The 19,122-nt window shown below is 36.4% G+C and overlaps 1 protein-coding gene across 48 annotated transcripts in view; it reads left to right on the forward strand.

Annotated features, from left to right (window-relative positions):
* Nucleotides 1-19,122, forward strand: part of Nrxn1 (neurexin 1) — a 1,109,587-nt gene that overhangs the window by 757,605 nt on the left and 332,860 nt on the right. For all 48 annotated transcript variants that reach the window (XM_075984298.1, XM_075984300.1, XM_075984304.1 and 45 more), the window contains one exon: nt 4,281-4,462. In XM_075984298.1, the coding sequence (XP_075840413.1) occupies nt 4,281-4,462 (182 nt within the window). The remainder of the gene's footprint in view (nt 1-4,280; nt 4,463-19,122) is intronic.

Raw genomic sequence — 19,122 nt, forward strand, 5'->3', positions numbered from 1 at the left:
ATTAGAAAATCCTTTTTATTAGACAAATGTTTTAAGTTAATAGCAAGGCAAAGTTTCTTTATGACTTTATTGAAATGCATAATTGCTATTTGAATTATCTGGGATAAATGACTCCTGACTTCATACACATCATGGTAGCTCCCCTCCTGTTTGTTTGCTTGGTAGTTTTGTTTGATGGAAACTTCTTACTGAGTAAGCACACATCATTCTTATTTTGAGATAGTGCTTGTCTGGGGTAGAGCTGAAGCTTGCGGGAGCTGGCTCACTGGATTACTTGTCTCGTTTGTAGGACCAAGTTTCTGACTGGCATTTGAGCTGTGTGTCTGCACTCTCTCTGCTGTACCACTTGAGGGAATTCCAGTGCATGAGCCGAGAGGTTCTTCATGGCATTCACAGCTAACACTATATTTAAAGAAATCCAACAACTTATTTTCTTAATGTTCAATAGTTCCCGTTGATTTTACAACTTAAAGTTCTGAAAGTACATACAACTGCCCATTTATGACAGGCTAATACCTCTGTCCAACCTAAATATGACACAGAGCTACCCAAGTAAGACCTTCATTATTAGGGGATTGTTTACTTTGGGTAGGTGTCTGGGACCAGTAGCTAACAATTTTACATACCTGACTCTTTTTTACTCTTTTTCCATATTGAAGAACCAATTATCCTCTTTTGCTCTCTGGTCTGTTCATAAAAATGGAGTAAACATGTTCATTGTCCCAAGTGTACCTTAGATACTTTAAGTATTTTCTAATGTAACGCAATCTTGCCTAAGCTTTTTATTCTTAAAAAAAGTTCGGTATTGAAAACCCAGTAGTACTTTGATTTCATCATGTAATTTGTGTGAGTGTGAATACTTTTACAATTATTTGGGAAGAGAATGATCTGTAATTATATGTTATATTGTTTTGTTTGTTTGTTTTTGTTTTGTTTTTGAGACAAGGTTTTTTTCTGTGTAGTTTTGGAGCCTGTCCTGAAGCTCACTCTGTAGACCAAGCTGGCCTCAAATTACAGAGATCTGCCTGCCCTTGCCTCTTGAATACTGGGATTAAAGGCATGTGCCACCACTGAATGGCCTATGTTATTGTTTTTTTGTATTGCATGTTTCACAATTTAGTGACTTTAGAGTTATTCTTAGACTCTTTGGATCTAGGTTTTTCATTTCAAAGAATAAGTTCCATATGTTAAAAATTCTCAACAAATTTAAATTAAGCAATAACATATTAACATGCCTATAGGAAGAATAAAAGCTGTCGTTTATTATTGTTTTAATTTTCATCTGACACCCTGGGAACTTTCTCTGGATAAAGCATTAAACTGCTGTTACATTTAATGGAAACATAATGACCCAAATATTTCAAGTTGGTTACAGAATTATAGGCCTTCAAACAAGAACCTTTTATTCATGTACTTATGAGTTAGAAGCTAATCTTTTCAGAAGTTAATTGTATTATTGTGTGTGTAGCAAGGATCTGGAGCAACCAATAATCAAACAGTCCTGTGATTGCTGATTGGATTTCTTTTTCAGAGAGTTTTAGTAAATTTGGGGGATTCTATGAGCCTTGATGAAATAAAGTGAAAATGCTTCAGGAGGGGAAGGTTGAGAAAAGAGAGTAGGCAGGAAGAGAGTGTCCGCCATGCAAACAACCATAAAACAAAAAAAGAAAAAGAAAAGAAAAGAAAAGAAAGGAAGGGAGAGAGAGAGAGAGAGAGAGAGAGAGAGAGAGAGAGAGAGAGAGAGAGAGAGAGAGAGAGAGAGAGAAACAGTATTGTAATTAAAGCCACATATTCTGGGTCAGGAGTCTAGAAGCTGGGTTATAACTAGCTTTTCCACTTAACCAAATGTTTGATTTTAGGAAAGAAGCTAATTGTTATAACTAAACTTCTTCAAATATAACAAAAAGACTTCATTTTGTGTGGGAGGAATGAAGAAACAGTCATGAAAATGATTTTTAAAAGTTTATTTTAGCCAGGTATGATAGCTCATGCCTTGATACTAACACTTGGGAGGTAGAGGCAAGAGTTTGGAGCCAACCTGAGTAAAATCTTGTCTCAAAATAAAACAATAACAATGAAATAAACACATAAATAAGTAGTAAATAAATAAATATAAATGTTGCACCAGGAAGTGTAAGCTGATGTTATTTGCAACTTGGCTTCAATTGAATAATTCTGAAAGAGAACATCAAAATTCATATTTTAATTCTGAAATTTACCTCTATTTTGCAACATTCCTTATTTCATGTGAAATAATATTCATATACATTCAAGAACAAAGTGAATTAAAAAGGGAAAATAAATATTGTCTACTCTAGTTATGGTTATATTATGTTATAGCACCTTCTTCTAATATTCCATTTTTATTGACATTCTTTACTGAAACAGTTAAAACATTCTTAATAATCTTAAGAAATACCAAATAGCAAGTTGAAAACAGAACAATAGGCCTTACGAACTGCTTGCTTAGAAATATTAGTGAACATGAACTTCTGGGGAGAGAGATATAAAAGGTGTATTAGTAACTTTTCTCATCGCTATGACAAAGCACAATCAGCTTAAGGAAGGCTTGCAGTATGACCTTATAGTCCATCAGGGTGGGGACACCAAGCCAGAAGCAGCTGTTGACATTTGCCTATGCTGGATCAGGAAACCAAGGGTTGACAGGAAGTGGAGGTAGGTTGTGAAACCTCAGAGACCATAGCTTCACTTCTTCTAGCAAAAATACATTCTAAAGGTTCCACAACCTTTCAAAATGGTGTTTCTCCCTGGAGACCAAATCTTCAAATCCATGAGACAATGGGAAATGTTTCACATTCAAACCCCACCTAATAACTGTCTCCCATTAGCCCTCCCTCCATTCTTCCTTCCTTTCCTTCCCTCCCTGCCTCCTCCTCTCTTCTCTTTTCTCCTGTCTCACTGGAGATTGAATATATTGCTTTGCATTTGCTGGGTGAGAACTTACCATGAAACTCCTCAGACTTTTCTAAGACTGGATCTTACTAATTGGCCAGGTGAGGTGTGAGGTGTGAATTGAGTCTGTGGTCCAGGCAGTCCTTGAACTTGTGATTTCTTTTTCTATTCAGTTTCACTAGTAGTTGGAAACATAGGCAGATACCTTCAGATTCACCTTATTAAGATATTCTCTCTCTCTCTCTCTCTCTCTCTCTCTCTCTCTCTCTCTCTCTCTCTCTCTCCTTCCTTGGATTTTTTTGTTTTTTTATGGATGTTTTTTGCCTTCATGTATGCATGAGTGCTACATACATGTCTGGTGCCTTCAGAATTCAGAAGAGAGCATTGGTTTTCCAGGAGCTGAAGTTATGGATTGTTATGAGCCATCATGTGGGTTCTAGGACTAGAACTTGTGTTCTCCACAAGAGCAACAAGTGCACTAAGACATCTTTTCTGTCTCTTTCTTTTCTTTTACATATTTTTCTTCTGTTATCTCTTCCAAATCTTCCTTGTGATCGATGAGAGACATGCGAGCAGTTAAATGGGACTCCCGTGCATTGAAACACTCTCTTTATGTGAACTTGATAATGCCCTCCATCTTCATCCTGTAGTACAATCTTAACCCCCATGACTGAGAGGATATATTATTCCCCGTGCTGTAAGAGCAATGTTCACCTAGAGGAAGTGCAGGAGATGGGGGAATCTCTAGGATGCTGTGCTATTTCATAGCCACCAGATGCTACCCGTTAAGACCTGACTTCCATGGTAGCATGTGTTATATGTATTTGTTGATGGGACTTCTGGGGTTAATAACTTGTGATACATAAGTCATCTCGTGCCACATGTGCGGAGACCCTTTACCAATAATTGTCTGATTTGAAGTCTATTGTTGCAGGTTGTTTCCCTGTGCTGTATGACCCTGTCACATCCGCATGCAGTCCTTGTTTTGAAAACTAGTTGATGTATGTTTCTGCTCCCTTCTCAAGCCTCCAGTCAATGTTTCCTACGAAACTATTTCTTAAAAACTGGCAGGATGAAATGAAAGCCCATTACATCCCATGCTTGTCCAATTCAATGGAGAAAACTGAAGCCTATTATTTGTTCTGGACACCTGCTGGTGGATTTAATGAGTGCATTAAACCTGAGTGACTACTCCATTTCTTTTAAGACAACTCTGTCCTCTGTCTTGAGCAAGTTTCATTGATATCTATCATTTCCTTGCCTTAGTTTATGTATAAAGTGAACATTTTATTGCTGCATTAATACATGACATGGGAAACATAGATTTGGTGTATGGATACTAATGGGACTTGTATTTTGTTTTACAGCTGGGACAACGTATATCTTTAGCAAAGGTGGTGGACAGATCACATATAAATGGCCTCCTAATGACCGGCCCAGCACACGAGCAGACAGGCTGGCCATAGGATTTAGCACTGTTCAGAAGGAAGCAGTGTTGGTGCGAGTGGACAGTTCCTCAGGCTTGGGTGACTATCTTGAACTGCACATAGTAAGTACTTTCTAAATAAGATTCAAAATTTGCTTTTCACCATTAACTTTATACATATCTGCATGTATGTATGTGTTTGTATATATGTTTGTATATCTATATATGTATATCTATATAGGTATACACACTTAAATTTTTCCCAAAGTATATTGTTACAGTAAATATGAATACGGAATGTAGCTACTAAACCTCAGTGCTACTGTTATTAACATGAACTTCACAATAGAAAGTTATTTTTACTTTTAAGTCTGAAGTCATGTCAATTTTTTGTTTGCAAAGACATTTGGCAGTGAATTTCTTGCTCTATGAAGATTTTCAAAGTTAATAAAGTAAGATACTGCTCAGTAGCACTGTACCATCTGGCTGGAAGCAGGGCCTGCTGTATTGGTAGCATCCAAAGATCTGGATTCGGTAGTCTTACCTCTTTTCTTGCCAGAGCAAAAATTGTCTAAAGTTACATGGTGTGGGAGGAATGAAGAAGGAAACTTTAAGGATGTGAAAATTTCAGTTGGGGTTGTGAAAATGGCAAACATCATTGTTTCTGGGGCATTTTGCTCTAGCTTTGATAGCTGTCGGGAAAGTTCTGAGAAATGTTCCTTTTTTGTCTCAGCTCTGCTAAACTGCACATACAAATTTAGCCAGCACACAGAAAATGGTAAATAATAGCTTATGAAAGAGATGTTTTCTTTTTAGTTTCCATAGCAGAATTTCAGGTTCAGACCCCCCCCCCCTTTTTTGCAGTCCTACTTTTAAGGAATTACCAAGTGCAGTTGTAATTCTCCATTTCTTTGGTTCTCTGTATTGCTTGTGTTAAAGAATGCACAGGCTTTATCTGCTAAAAGATATTAGTATTTTTCTGTATTGCAGAATCACAAACAGGAAAATATGGCATCTTCAGAACTCTAGGTCTGGGGCATACGTCAGCAGTACAGGGCTTGTATAATATGTGCAAGACCCAGGGGTCCATCCCCAGCAACATTAAAAATGAACCAGCTAAAAAAAGTGAAGGGATTCTTGATTTAGCTAGAGTCCTCCTCACATGAAGTTTCATAGGCATTTCATTCTCTACTGCTTCTGTTTTACACTTGAGGATTGCCGATCGTCTCAGTCTCTTGACAATGGAAATGTAATTTATTTTTTTTATGCTTACCTGGTCTATGTTCTGCTAAATCTTCTGCAGACCAAGTGCTACCAAGTGCTAAATCTTCAAAGGACCTGTAGTAAGGTCAACATTTTCCTTGTTGGCCTTAGGAATAAGTTCTAAGATGGCTAGGAAAATAACAAATCACTAGCTACATCATCACAAATTGACAAGGTTTTAATTTGGAATGATTTTATTAATTTTTGCTTAATCTTATTCTTATATTAGATTTCCAGCATTTCCAATAAGCCAGCTGAAATTTCACCTTGACCACTAGAGCTGAATTCACTGTTAGTCTTAGGGGGCAAAAGTAAATAGAAAATAACACCTCAGCATAACAATTATTGACCCATTGTAAATTTCCACTCAGAATGCACTTGTCATAAGATGGCCACCCTCGGAAAGTAATTTCAGTTGCCTTTCAGCAAATACCTAACAATCAAAATTGAAAGCATTTTTGATTTTTATAGCATCATAAATAAATGATCAGTTGAGATAAACTTCTCAGGGCAGTCAGGAATCTTGCTGCTTTAAGTAATGTCAACTTTTAAAATATATTTTCTCAGCTCCGATTTAAGAGCTTTTTCAACTCAAAAATATATATAAATTAAAAAGAAGAAAAACAAGACCTTTGTCCTTCTAAGAGAAATTACTTATTGATCTGTAGCCAATTACGCTTTCATCCCGAGAAAGGTACTGCCATGATCGCCCTGAAGTGGTAGGGGCTGTTACTGAATTACTCAAACTACTACTGTTTGTTTTTTGGACAATTAGATTGGTCTACGGTGTTGACCATTTTTTCCAGTTCTGACCAACTGTAAGCTTAAGCTTTCTTAAAAGTAAAACCATGATATTTTCCATGTTTGCCCCAGTATGTGTCCTGCTGCCCATGGGCTTCTTTGCTTTTCTTTTCTACCAGATCTCCCCTTTAGGCCTTGCCAAGTCATTTATTTTAGATTCAATGCTTATCTCTACTGTGTGTGTGTGTGTGTGTGTGTGTGTGTGTGTGTGTGTGTGTGTGTAAGATTAGAAATCTTTAAAATTCCCTTGCCTACGGAGTCTGGCCTTAATTAAAGAATGGATATTATTGTTCTCAGTTTCCACTGTAAATCCTGAAATTCACCAAAGAAAAACCAATTTCACCATTCTGACCAAATTAAAGTAAGCTTCTATTAAAATATTAAATACTGGCAAAAATAGAATTTGGTCAGAACCACCACCTGGAAAATTTCCAGCTGAGTAGCCTCGAGGTAGGTATTGGCAGGGGTAAGAACAAAACCTGTAGGTGATCCTACCTTCCCATAAGTCTTCCTTGTTGTTTTCCAAGAACTATAACTCCCAGGATCCCAGAAAGTTAACTTGCCGGCCCTTGGGCAGGTGTTATCTTTAAAGAACTACAACTTCCAGAATCTTAGGAAGATTCCTGGTCCCTGGGCTGGTGGGGTTTACAGGTTAATTTAGGGTCTAACACCACTACTGTTATTTCAGCCATGCTCACTACTATCTAAAGCCAGGGCTAAGTCTTAGTTCAATCCAACAACAACAACAATATTCTTATATTAGATTTCCAGCATTTCCAATAACAACAAAAGCCCCTCTCCCCCCATCTTGTTCATTGTCTTCACAGCAAGCCCAGCCCTTAGAGCTCAATGTCATTCATCTGGAAATGAGTCACATGCAGTTAAATGATCTCAAAGTTGGGTTTTAGTTTATTCTTATTTTGCTGGTTTTAATAGTGAACTATACCTCTAATTACTTCTTACAACTATACTCAGAAAAGAATAGAAAAGAAAATGTAAGGAGAAAAATGGAAATCAAGAAGGTAGAAAAGCAAGAAAAGGGGAAAATCAAATAGAATAAATTTGCAAGGAGACATCTCCGAGGCTTTCCTTTTCTCTGGATGTGTGAAGCATGGGAGGTGGCCTGGCTTTCGAGACAGATTGCCCTTCAATTGATCTAATACCTCTGCCTACTCATAACTGGGATTATAGCCAGCATGCTTGGCAACTATGCTTAATATTAATTATTAAGTTTGAGAATATTCAAGAGTTGTTTTATCTGATTATTAGGACAATTGTTGCGTTCATCACGATTTTGCAAAATAAATTCTGGTTTTTTTTTGATGGGGGGTCAGAAAGTTAAAAGTAAAGCAAGGTGTAAAATTTTATAATATTACTATACTGTGGTTTTGTTTATGAAAAAAATGTAAGCTGACATGTATAACAGGGGACATGTCGTATCTACATAAGACATAGAAAATTTGGTTACCCATTATTCTGTCAGGAAGTTTTATGTGAACTTTCCAAGTCAGTAGCATATAAACTATGTATAGATCTCATCTAAAAATCTTGTTCTGACTTTAATTGATAGAGGCAATAAACACGAAGGTTGATTGCATCATTAAAAGATGCTCCATTCTTGCTAAAAATGTATAATAGTTTCAATTAGCTAGCTCTAAAAGTTTGATTGGCATATAATTTCATTGAAAATTTGAATATTTGGCATGACTTATCTTCCCATTTTTCAGAGTGATCAAGTTTGATTTCACTGGAAAATGTAATCACATTTAAATTTTGATTAACTGTGAACTTAAAAAATACAACTACTTGGGAAAAGTTCACTTTGAATCAGGTGTCCCAATTTTGATAGACTGATTTCTGTTATATTAATATAAACACCATCAATGTGAGTTCAAAGTCAGGTGGATTATTGATTGTAAAGATTTATGAGAAGTTAGAGGATTGGTGAAAATTGGAGTAAAGAACCATTAAAGAACAAATAAGTTAATTAAATATTGAAAATACTGACTCACAGAGTAAGAGTAAATCTTTAACTTTTCACTTGTCAAAAAGCCCTTTATAAGATGGAATGTACTGTCCATATAGCTGTGAAGATGTCATCTAGTCTCTTATTAAAAACATAGAAAAAGCATAATAATTTACAATATTTATTTTAGAGTAGACTGTATTTTAATTGATGCTAATTTATAAATATTTGATGAAGAATCTTTGGTTGTTTTAAGAATGCTTGTGGTGAAACTTTTGTTGGATGAATCACTTTTTTTATCACATAGCCTTATTTTATCATGAATGCTTCTCTAGTTATTTCATATTTTTGTGACTTTCACATAAACTTTATGATTTCATGGGATATGACTTTATAATAATGATGATAATTAATAAAATAAAGCCTTATGGAAACAAGGCTTGCTATCACTTTTGAAGCCTACCCCATAGTGTTTATTGAACATCTAGTATGTCCCAGTTTTACATTAGGCTTTGTGGATATGAATAAGTTGACATTACTTAGATACTACACATACAAGCAGTGGACAAATCATTGTGTTTTTAAGACAAAACAATATAAAGTGATTTGCAAAGTGTCACATTATAAACATTCAAATTGGTAATGTTGAAGGCTTTTGGTCTGTTAAAATATTTTCTTAAGAACAATGAGCAAAACCACTGAAATAAGATTGATTTTTGTGAGTTCCAAAATGTAAATTTTATCAGAGCTAGCATATAATATTGTCAGTATTACCACTTTCAGAAAAATCTCTTAAAGGTATCACTTTATAGGCCTTAACTGGAGGCCTCCCTTTTTATGGGAGAAAGCCAGTGTAAATGAAGGTTCATCCCTTCCGTGGGTATTAAAGGTGCCTTAGTCTAACCAGGGAAGGTGGAAGAGAGGATGAGCGAGCAGCAATCCTTGAAACACTTTCATCTTGGGAGCATGAAAGTGCGCTGTGGACTCCATTAGTGAACTCTTGTACACGTATGCCTTATGTAGTTCTGCTTTGTACTTTGCTGGGGTAGAGCTGCAGTTTGAAGTCAAGCTCTTAATTGATTTTGATTTACAAATATACCTTTGATTAGCATTTTAGTATGCACTCAGAACATTGTATTTATAGTAAATATTAAAAGTCTCAAAATAACTTGTCAATATTGATTCATGCCTGACCTTTTTCATTTTTCTCTGTCTGTATCCATGTTACATGACTACAGGATGCTGCTGTTCTAACACTAAATCCAAAAACATCTTTTATAAGTCAATAATTATATATGGGTGAATACTAATATAAACAAGATAAAACACAATTATTCCCCCAAACTTTTTCTGAATTGAAATTATGATCTATCTGAAATGTTCTTTTTAACCAAAAGATGCACTTACTTGTAAGAGTTTCATGTTGCTGCATACTATTTAAATTCAACCCTAAAGTCAAAATCAGTAGATATTTCACATGGTTTTGTTTTCTTGGTTCTTGTAGAAATTAATTAGAACACATGTAGCCAATTTAACTATAATTTTAAAAGACTGAAATAATGGCTTTTCACTATGTGTTGAAAATGTCTTGCCATCCAAGCTGCTGAGGTATGACGGACACAATTATCTCTGGGGAAGATATGTGAACTGGTGCCCAAATTTCTATTGGCTATGCGGCTAGCTAGTGCCAGATTGTGTTGAGGAAGAGCCAAGCTAATGGGTGCAATGCCCTCTCTTTTCTTTCTTCTGGGGAGTATCAAACTAAATTTAAAAAGTAAAGCATGGGAAAACTCTCCAAAGACATTTGTTTGTTTGTTAGTGGCCCAGTCTTACCACACATGTCACTGTCAAATGTGAGCTTATGGGAAAATGTTAGCACAAGGAGAACTTTTTTCCTCCTTTCTTTTCTTTTCTTTTTTCTTTTTTTGGTTTGTTGTTTTTGTGTTTAAGGTTTGTTTTTATTGCTTGGTGTGTGTGTGTGTGTGTGTGTGTGTGTGTGTGTGTATGTGTGAGTGTATAGCAAACATGTGGAGATCAGAGAGCAACTTGCCCCTCACTGTTAACTCTAGTGTTTATTTGGGTCCAGGAGATGGAATTCAGGCCCTTGAGCTTGGAAGCAAACACTTTTGGTTGCTATTTTAGTCATCTTTGTAGTGCTATGAAGACACAGAATGGTCTTCGCTACTTATAGAAAAAAAGATGTTATTGGGAGCTTGCTTACAGTTTCAGAGGGTGGGTTCATGACCATCATGGCATGTAGTATAGCAACATGCAGGTAGGCATGATGCTGGAATAGTAACTAAGAGTTTACATGTTGAGACACTCACCATGAGACAGAGAGAGGGGCAAACAGAAGAGGGGAGAGAGAGAAAGAGATAGAGAGAACACAATCATCACTTTATCACTGACTGGGACACAGCTTCTTGTAATCCTTCCTAAATAGTTGCACAAATTGGGGATCACACATTAAATATAGGAGCCTATAGAGGACCATTCTCATTCAAAGCACCACATACCCTTGGTCATCTTGCGGACCTGTAACACCCCTATATTCATAACTTTCTGGCTTTGTTGACTATTTTTTAACCTCTTTTTCTTTTTTGATTAGGAGTTGACACAAGCTTGTGTCCTTTTGATTCTTACAACTTGCATGTTTGGTTTACAGAAATTAACGCAGTTTCTTGTTTTTCTGAGCAACCAGTAGTTCCCTTTCTTGAGCTAGTCTTTTAAATTAGTCTCTATCATTTTCTCTCTTCTGAAATTCTGTTGTAAAGTTTAAAGAATGAGATGGAAGGCAGTGACTTCTACCAGTACTTCCTCATTTATTTTATTACTTAGACGTTTGTACGGCACCACCACTTCTCACTTGTTCCCCTATCTCCACTCTGAATACTCTCCAGTCTGTTCATATTGGTTAGTTGGTTAAATTAATTCTTTGATATCATTAGTTTCTAAATTTGCCTCTTTTTTTGTGTCAGTCCTCTATTAAAAAGAAAGAAACACAAATATACAGATGACTGCCACCTATCAGAGAAGGCATTTTCTCTCCTCTGCTTTCCCTTTCCTGAGTCCATCTACCATATCTCCCTTCCTGTTCCTCTAGTCCAATGAAATGTACTAACCCAATTTTTAAAATTGCTTTTTCTGTACTGTTTTTAATGATCTCCAAATTCCTTCTTCCTATTATTGTTTAGTAGGTAAATCTTAGTCACCAAGACTTCTGTTCCTATGCTCAGGGTTTCCACAGTTGCCCCTGCAATATTCTCACCCCCTTGTCTAATTGGAAATGTTATGATATCATTGGGAAAGTGGGGTAAGAAGCCCAGGATATGACCTATCAGAGAGAATTTGATCCACAGACTGCCCTTTGCTGCGGTTGCTTTTCTTCCCTATGTGTGGCTTTGTAGCGAGTCTCCAGCTGCTTTATGAGTTGCCTTCAAATGCTCTGGGATTTAGCAGTGGTAAATTGCTTAACTGTTTTCTTGTGCCCAGTTTCCAACCCAAGATTATCTTGTTAGATTCTTTTAACCACTGAAAACTCCTTCCTTTCTTCTGTAATTAAATTACAGAATAACTCTACTCCCTAGAAACTTTTCTCTAGGCTAATTTAAGATAGCATAATGGGCCACCTAAAATGCAATTTCTATTGTAGATGACTGGTTATTTTATGTAATAGTTTTCTCCATTTAACAACTTAAAACACTTTGGTTACTATACAGTTACCATGAAAAGTAATAGTTAAAAATGCCTGTGCGATGTGTGGTTATGTTCATTCTTGTAATCCTGTCTGTGTTTTCCAGAGAGACGTTATGAGCCACTATTAAAATATATGCAAATAGGTTATTAAGGATGCAAGCTGTGCAAACACAATATAGATTGATAGAAAAGAAATGAAGTCACTGCTTGGGGCTTAATACCTATTTTGAGGGATGCATAGTGAATAAGAGGTCATTTTCACACTGATAGGAAAATGCCCTTTGTTGCACAAAAAGCATGGAAACCCAAAAGCGAAATGCACAATAGTCATATTTTTAAAAATGCAAATAGCATAGCAAACAGGTCTGCCAAAGAATAGACAACAAGAGGATGGCTATGCAATGCATCCGAATCTTACTGATACTGAAGATCAGGCTGGCCTGAAACTCACTGAGATCCACCTGCCTCTGCCTCCTGCGTGCTGGGATTAAAAGCATGTCCCACCACCACCTGGCCTGAATGATTTATTTCAGCAAAGGAAATAACCAAGGTGAATATATTAGGGAGTACTTCCGTTAACAACAGGCACCAATAAATAAACTTATAAGCTGGCAAGGAGAATTAGATACAGTTTTTATGATCCATAAAAGATTATTTTAATGGAAGCATGCATGTTAGGGTCATGATATGTAACTTGTGACATCTTAGAAACTTTCTATGAGAATCAATCTATCAGAACTGAGGATTTGCTATCAAAAACACCAAGGATTTTGCCCTCCTGAACCAGTTGAAGAAGCTGTCCATTCTTCCTGCCAGATTAGCCCAGTCTGATGAGGGAATTTCTGTTGCTTTAGGAGAACAGAATACAACTAGGTTTCTATGGAGACACCTTAAATGTGCGTTCTTCCTATCAAGAAAAATAATTTCCTCCCTGGACCCATTTCATTAAATCTTCCTGCCCAATCAAAAACAGAAATATAAAATTGATAAACAAAAATATTCTTTGGTAAAGGAAATAAAATTTAGCCAAGTACGAATGATTAGGCTCTGAAGACAGCATTCTCAAACACTCTCTCTTGAGCTTTAGTTATCACATACCTACTGCTCACTCGTGAACATGTCCATAGTCCTGGCTTTTCATCCCATGTTGCTGTTTCTACCTGCTTACCCATCTGCTGCAGTTTGATCACCTCTTCTGAACTCTTGCAATAGCCTTTACAGAATTTCACTTCGTTCAAAGTACACTGAGAACCTTAAAGTTTCATTCACGTTTTTGAACGTTCTATATCATTGGCTATCATATTTGCTGTTAAAACATACCTGACTAATATTATCCCCTCATCTTCAGCAGTGAAAGGCTCTTAGTTTATAATAGAAATCAGTGAGACAGTGGTACCTGTATAGTCACGCCATCTGGAATTCTGCCCAAACCCCCAAATCCCGCTGCAGGGCTACATTTCAACTGCACCTGGCAACAAAGCCAACCAGAGAGGCCATGATTGTATATGACATTGTTTGACAATGATTACTTAATGGGAAAAAAATGATTGTCTATTTATCAAAATTATACACTAGTCTTAATTTGAGAATTTATTTTCTAAGATAAAGCAAAAATTAATCCCTGGAAAGAACACCAGCAAAAACATTTTTTCTACTCTTTTGTAGTCCTCACAGTTTCTTTGGAAATTTTCTGGGCCGGGACAGTTTGGGAATTAGTTCAAGTTGTTTGGTTCTTTTTTCCCTTCTCCCATGGTCAGTACTGGTGATTGAACCAAGGGCATGGCATATGCTAGACCCTACTATTGGGTTTTACTAAGTTGGCCAAACAGACCTTGAGCTTGGCATCTTCCTGCCTCAGACTCCTCTTAGCTGGGATTACAGGTCTGCACTACCAGGCCTGGCATGCATTTTTACACTTTGATGTTTGATTCTTTTATTCATGTTGAATAGAATGGTGTTGAGCAGTAATAAGTGTTGTTGTACTAAAGAGTTCCACAATAGCCTGGAATGGAGTATAACAAAGGTTTATTTATTTGGGGATAAACTCACAGTAAGGGTAGTGATCTTCAGTCCTCTGTGTGCACTGGGAACTGGAACTGAAGCCAGCAGCTAAGAGGGCCACCCACACTTTTCGTCTGCCTTTATGGTACATGAGACCGCTCCTAAAGTGGGCTGGCATCTTAAAGACTATTGGGAGAAGGAGTTCCCACAGCACCTTCCTCTTTTGTCTAAATAAAAGATTTCTAAGCCTAATACAAAACTATATACAATAAGAGCAAATATCAAGTATAGTACAGTGAAAAGAAGAGGCAAACACAAATTAGAAATGTAACCAACACGAACAACATCAAACAAAAATATATGCTAAATGTTTCAATAGTTATACTATTTCAAAAAGTCTAAGTCTTATATTAAAAATGGCTTGGCTAAGTCACAAAGGACAGTAACTATGACTATATAGTCTTCAACCCCATTGTGGGGAAGTATCTTAAAGTCCATTGACTGAAAGAGTTTCCATAAGAAATAAGCAGCAGCTTGACAGAACTCAGGCTGAGCCTTGAACGTGGTAAGTAATCAACCAATAGCAATGGAAGCAGTTTAACATTCTACCAACTTAGTTCTACCAACTTAGTTCTGCCAACATTAACTCCAAGTACTTGGTACTCCAGAGGTCACAAGTATTGTCTCCTAAACAGGTCTCTATTTTCAGGCAAAAAAAAAATGATTTTAGAAGTATTTCTTAACCTGCTTATAAAATGAACCATTGGCCTTTATTACAAATAATTCTAAATCCAAACTACTTAGCAGGTCCAATGAAGGTATAACCAGGACTTATCTGCCTCATCCCATCCTAATTCACATGACTTACTACACATGACCTTTGTCCCATTTTTTAAGTGCTTATGTGCCAAGCACCTTCCGATACACTGAATGTACAGAATCAAATGAAGCATGACTTCTGGCAAACAGTATTTTAGAACTGTCCATTGTCCTGGCATATCAGGCACAGTCTATAGGTATGTGTTCTGCAGAACCTGGTGCAGAACCAACCACAACATAATGGTTTTCGACACCATAAAATTTTCTTTCAATATGTGACATCATAAAATTATCGATGATTTCATAAGTATTCTAAACCCATAAAATACCCTTTGAAACTCTTCCACCAAACAAAATAAACTACAATCCTTATTTAGTTACTGAGAAATGCATCTTCCAATCACAAAGCTACAAAGTCAGGATCAAATTTACCTAGCCCGGCACCTATGTACCTGAGTTAATCAAGCTCCCATGAAGCAGATGCCTGCCATGACCCAGATGAAAGTGCCAAAGCTCATCCATCCCAGTGAGGCCAACCACAGCAAATCTGTCTTTGGTCTCTTCAAGGTATTTGTATGAAGTCAAGCAACCCAGTTTTAGTGCAACAGACCACAGAGTCTCCTGAGTATTCCAGACCTCTGCAACACAGGATTTGTGTCTAGCGAATAGGAACAAAAAGTTATCTCACCCACTTTCTTCATATCCTGTAAATAATTAGCCAAAGTAGCAATTGGTGTGATTTGTATAGGATATGTCTCATTAAAAAAAAAGCCAGAAGAACACAGCTATATATTTGTAGCATTAGTGACAGTTAAAATCGTACTTTTAAGGTGTCTTTGTTCGTGTCAATTCCTCTTCCATGTTTTCCGTGTCTGCACTCCCAACACATTTTTCAATTTTAGATTTTTAAAAAATATATATTTATACATATATATTTGTAAAGCCTTACTTTGTCCCCTATAACAAAACTAACTGTATTGATCTTGTTATAGAGACAACTGCTTTTAATTTTTTCCTATATACAATCTAATTCTATATAGCTTATATGTACTCCTAACTCCTTAAATTGTGAACATATGTATTATATATATATTATAAACAGCTATACACTTGTATATGCTAGCATCATGCTTAGTATATAGTACAGTTACTGATGAAGGAAGGAAGGCACCATTAGTGACAGAGACCTGGGTGAGCTCCTTTGTTCCTTACCTATGGCTGCTGTTCTCCTCTGATCTCCAACTGGTAGTTTTCCATTGTAGAAAAGTCTCACTCCATACTGCTCTCCTTTGAGCACAGTATGAGGCAGACTCCCAAAGGAGAATGCTACAAGCAAGTACTGCTCAGCTGGGACTCTTCAGTTCCAACCTACTGAAGCATACACACACCCAGCAAAGCCCTGAGTGCTCCAAATCTGTTATAAAATTATTCACTGGCCACATGGCATTGTGCCCCTGCCCGATGTTTGCGATCAGAGCCATGCTAGGCAAGTGTCCTACCTCTTAGCTAAGTGTAGGAATTCAACCATTATCATCATCCACTACTCCTGTATTTTTCTCTACTTTTGTAAATCTCCGATGTTGGGTTAAATAATTAATGTGAACTCAATTATCAGATTGTTGTGTATTATAGTTTTAAATTTAGGTATATTAAGTGCTTGAAGGTATTTACTCTAAGTAAAGTTAAAGTCCCCTTCTGAAATCATGCTTACCTGATTCATTTTCTTATTAAGAATAATAACTAAGCAATACTACTAGCATGTATATATAGTGTTTATCGATTTAAGCATTTTTATAAAAATTATATTTCACTTAATATTATCAGTAATTCACCAATGGAAGAAATATTATCTCAATTTTACAGACATGTGATTGCATTTTAAAATAAATTGACCAGTATTGCAAAACTAATAAATAATTCCCTAGATTTGAATCAATTCTATATGACTTAAAAACTCATTTTCCTTTAGTACAAGAGAAAATCTGAGACGATTTCAGCCTCTTTCCCCAGTCATCCTATAACTTAAATACCAATTAAGAGACTGGGTTTATGGTGTGTTATGTCAAGAGATTCCTTCATCGTGATGGAGATGGGAATTCTGAGTCTCTTAACATAACTGCACTACAATACAAAGAATATGACACCGTATGTCATATTTAGAAGCCAAAGCCACTTATTGAGCAGAATTTCAGATGTCTGGTAATTTTTAAGTGAAGCTTACATATTGGCCTAAATTACATTGCTTTATGTGAAAATGTATATAACAATTGCCTACATGGTTCTGAACATTATGTCCGCAGTCTCAACTTTCAGTCTTTCTTCAGGCTCTAATACTTCTGGATGCCTGAAAGGATTGACCTTTAAAACAAACCATTTTAAATTTGAGACTAGATAGAACCTGAGTGTATTTAAGCATGTAAATGAGAAGGGAAAGGGGAAGTGGGGATATGTTATGTCATGGTTCTTGCTGATTGGACGTTTTTCTGACAGAGGTATACAAAGAAAAAGATTTGCCATCCTTCTCATTATTGTTAATTAGCAAGGAAAGCAGGCCTTGGGGGTTCCAATGCCACAGGGCATCAGTGGAGACATGGGGTTGAAATTTCAGTGGAAAAATGGACCGAGGTCAGACAGCTACTGCATGGGTTTTAGAATTGAGCAAAGACATTTGCACATTGTGGAGAGGAAAAAGAGCACACATCCTCGGCCTCTTCCTGGAGCCTGAGTTAGACAACTGTAACTGTCCATCACATATAATGTTGGCTAAATGAAGTGACAGGGGACATACTTGTTATTTGAAATTGCTATGTGCATGCTATTCATCATTATGTGAGAAAATAATCAATGGTTGCATAATTTCCTAGTTTTGGGTGAATTTCTTTCATTACCCATAGACTATATTTCCACTATTTAAGTGCTTCTTTTATTTGCTGACATTTTTGTCATTGCATTTTTCAAACTCTCTAGACATAAACTGGATTCAAAAGAGTAGTGATGCACAGACCTGGATCTGTAAGGCCAATGATATTTTACAGCAGGCTGTTCAGAAAGAATTGAATTTTATTTGTTACCTTATGGATGAGAGACTCTATTTGCTTTTCAGAACAACTCATATATTAATAAATATTATTCCTAGATCATAAAATGCTCATTGAAATTTAGATAATACACCAGTGATGAGAATAGAAGTTAAAAGCTGCATATAATGTACTGCCTTTACTGTGCTGTGTGAATTCTACTCTTACATGGTATGCATCTGTTTCTTTTCTACACATGGGTATATGCACAATTAGCTTTATATATGCACACATGTGAACACTTATGAGAATGATAAACTTTTATGTTTTATCTCATACTATTTTATAATATGATTGTTTTTCTTTGCTATACTTTGGACACTATTTACATTTTAGATAACACAATCTATTTTCCTCATACTGTCCTATTGTTTTTCTAAGCAAAACTATTTATTGAACCATTTTTCTAATGATGGATGTATATACTGTTTTAGAATATTATTATATCAAATAATTTAATACTGCAAATGGGATCAACACATTAACTTTTATAGTTTTATCCTTTTACATGAATTCAGGAATCAAAATCTGGTCCTCTTGCTTGTGAAACATGTCCTTCACCTCCTCAATCAGCTCCTTAGCCACATGTGTTTTCTTTTTAATGCAACTTGGCATCATTATTTCTTAAATATTGATCTGTAAATAATGTGTTAGTTCGTGGAATATTTGATTTGAGATTGTTTCTGCTTTCAGCCTTGTAGAAATGATACCAACCCCCTTTTAACTGTGGTCACACATGTTTCTCCCTTCCTGGCAATATTCCTAGAGCAGCAATGGTCTTTTTAGGTAGCAATTCCATCAACCTTGTGGTTCTTTTCAGTACTGGGAAAAGGAGACCGGCAAGAGGTTAGCGTCCCAGTGAGGACCAGCGCTGTTTTGGTACACAACTCTGTGTTCTTCACCTTTCTCGCATTCTATAGTTCTTAATTTTACAGTTAGTCACTTCCTATTTCCTTGTTGTGTCTTCAGGATGCACATCATCAGTGGAGTGGGACAAGCTTCTAAATAATCTATAACCTCGGCATTATTGTGGTTAATAATGTAAGGGACAGAGCAATAACAGATGTATTCTACTGCGAAATATCTAGAAAGCCATGGATGGCCATCTCTTGGTCGCCCACTTGAACAACAAAGCTCTTGCTTTCTTTCAGAGAGTAGAT

The sequence above is a fragment of the Microtus pennsylvanicus genome, chromosome 8, assembly GCF_037038515.1.
Source record: "Microtus pennsylvanicus isolate mMicPen1 chromosome 8, mMicPen1.hap1, whole genome shotgun sequence".
In the NCBI taxonomy this organism is placed as follows: Eukaryota; Metazoa; Chordata; class Mammalia; order Rodentia; family Cricetidae; genus Microtus; species Microtus pennsylvanicus.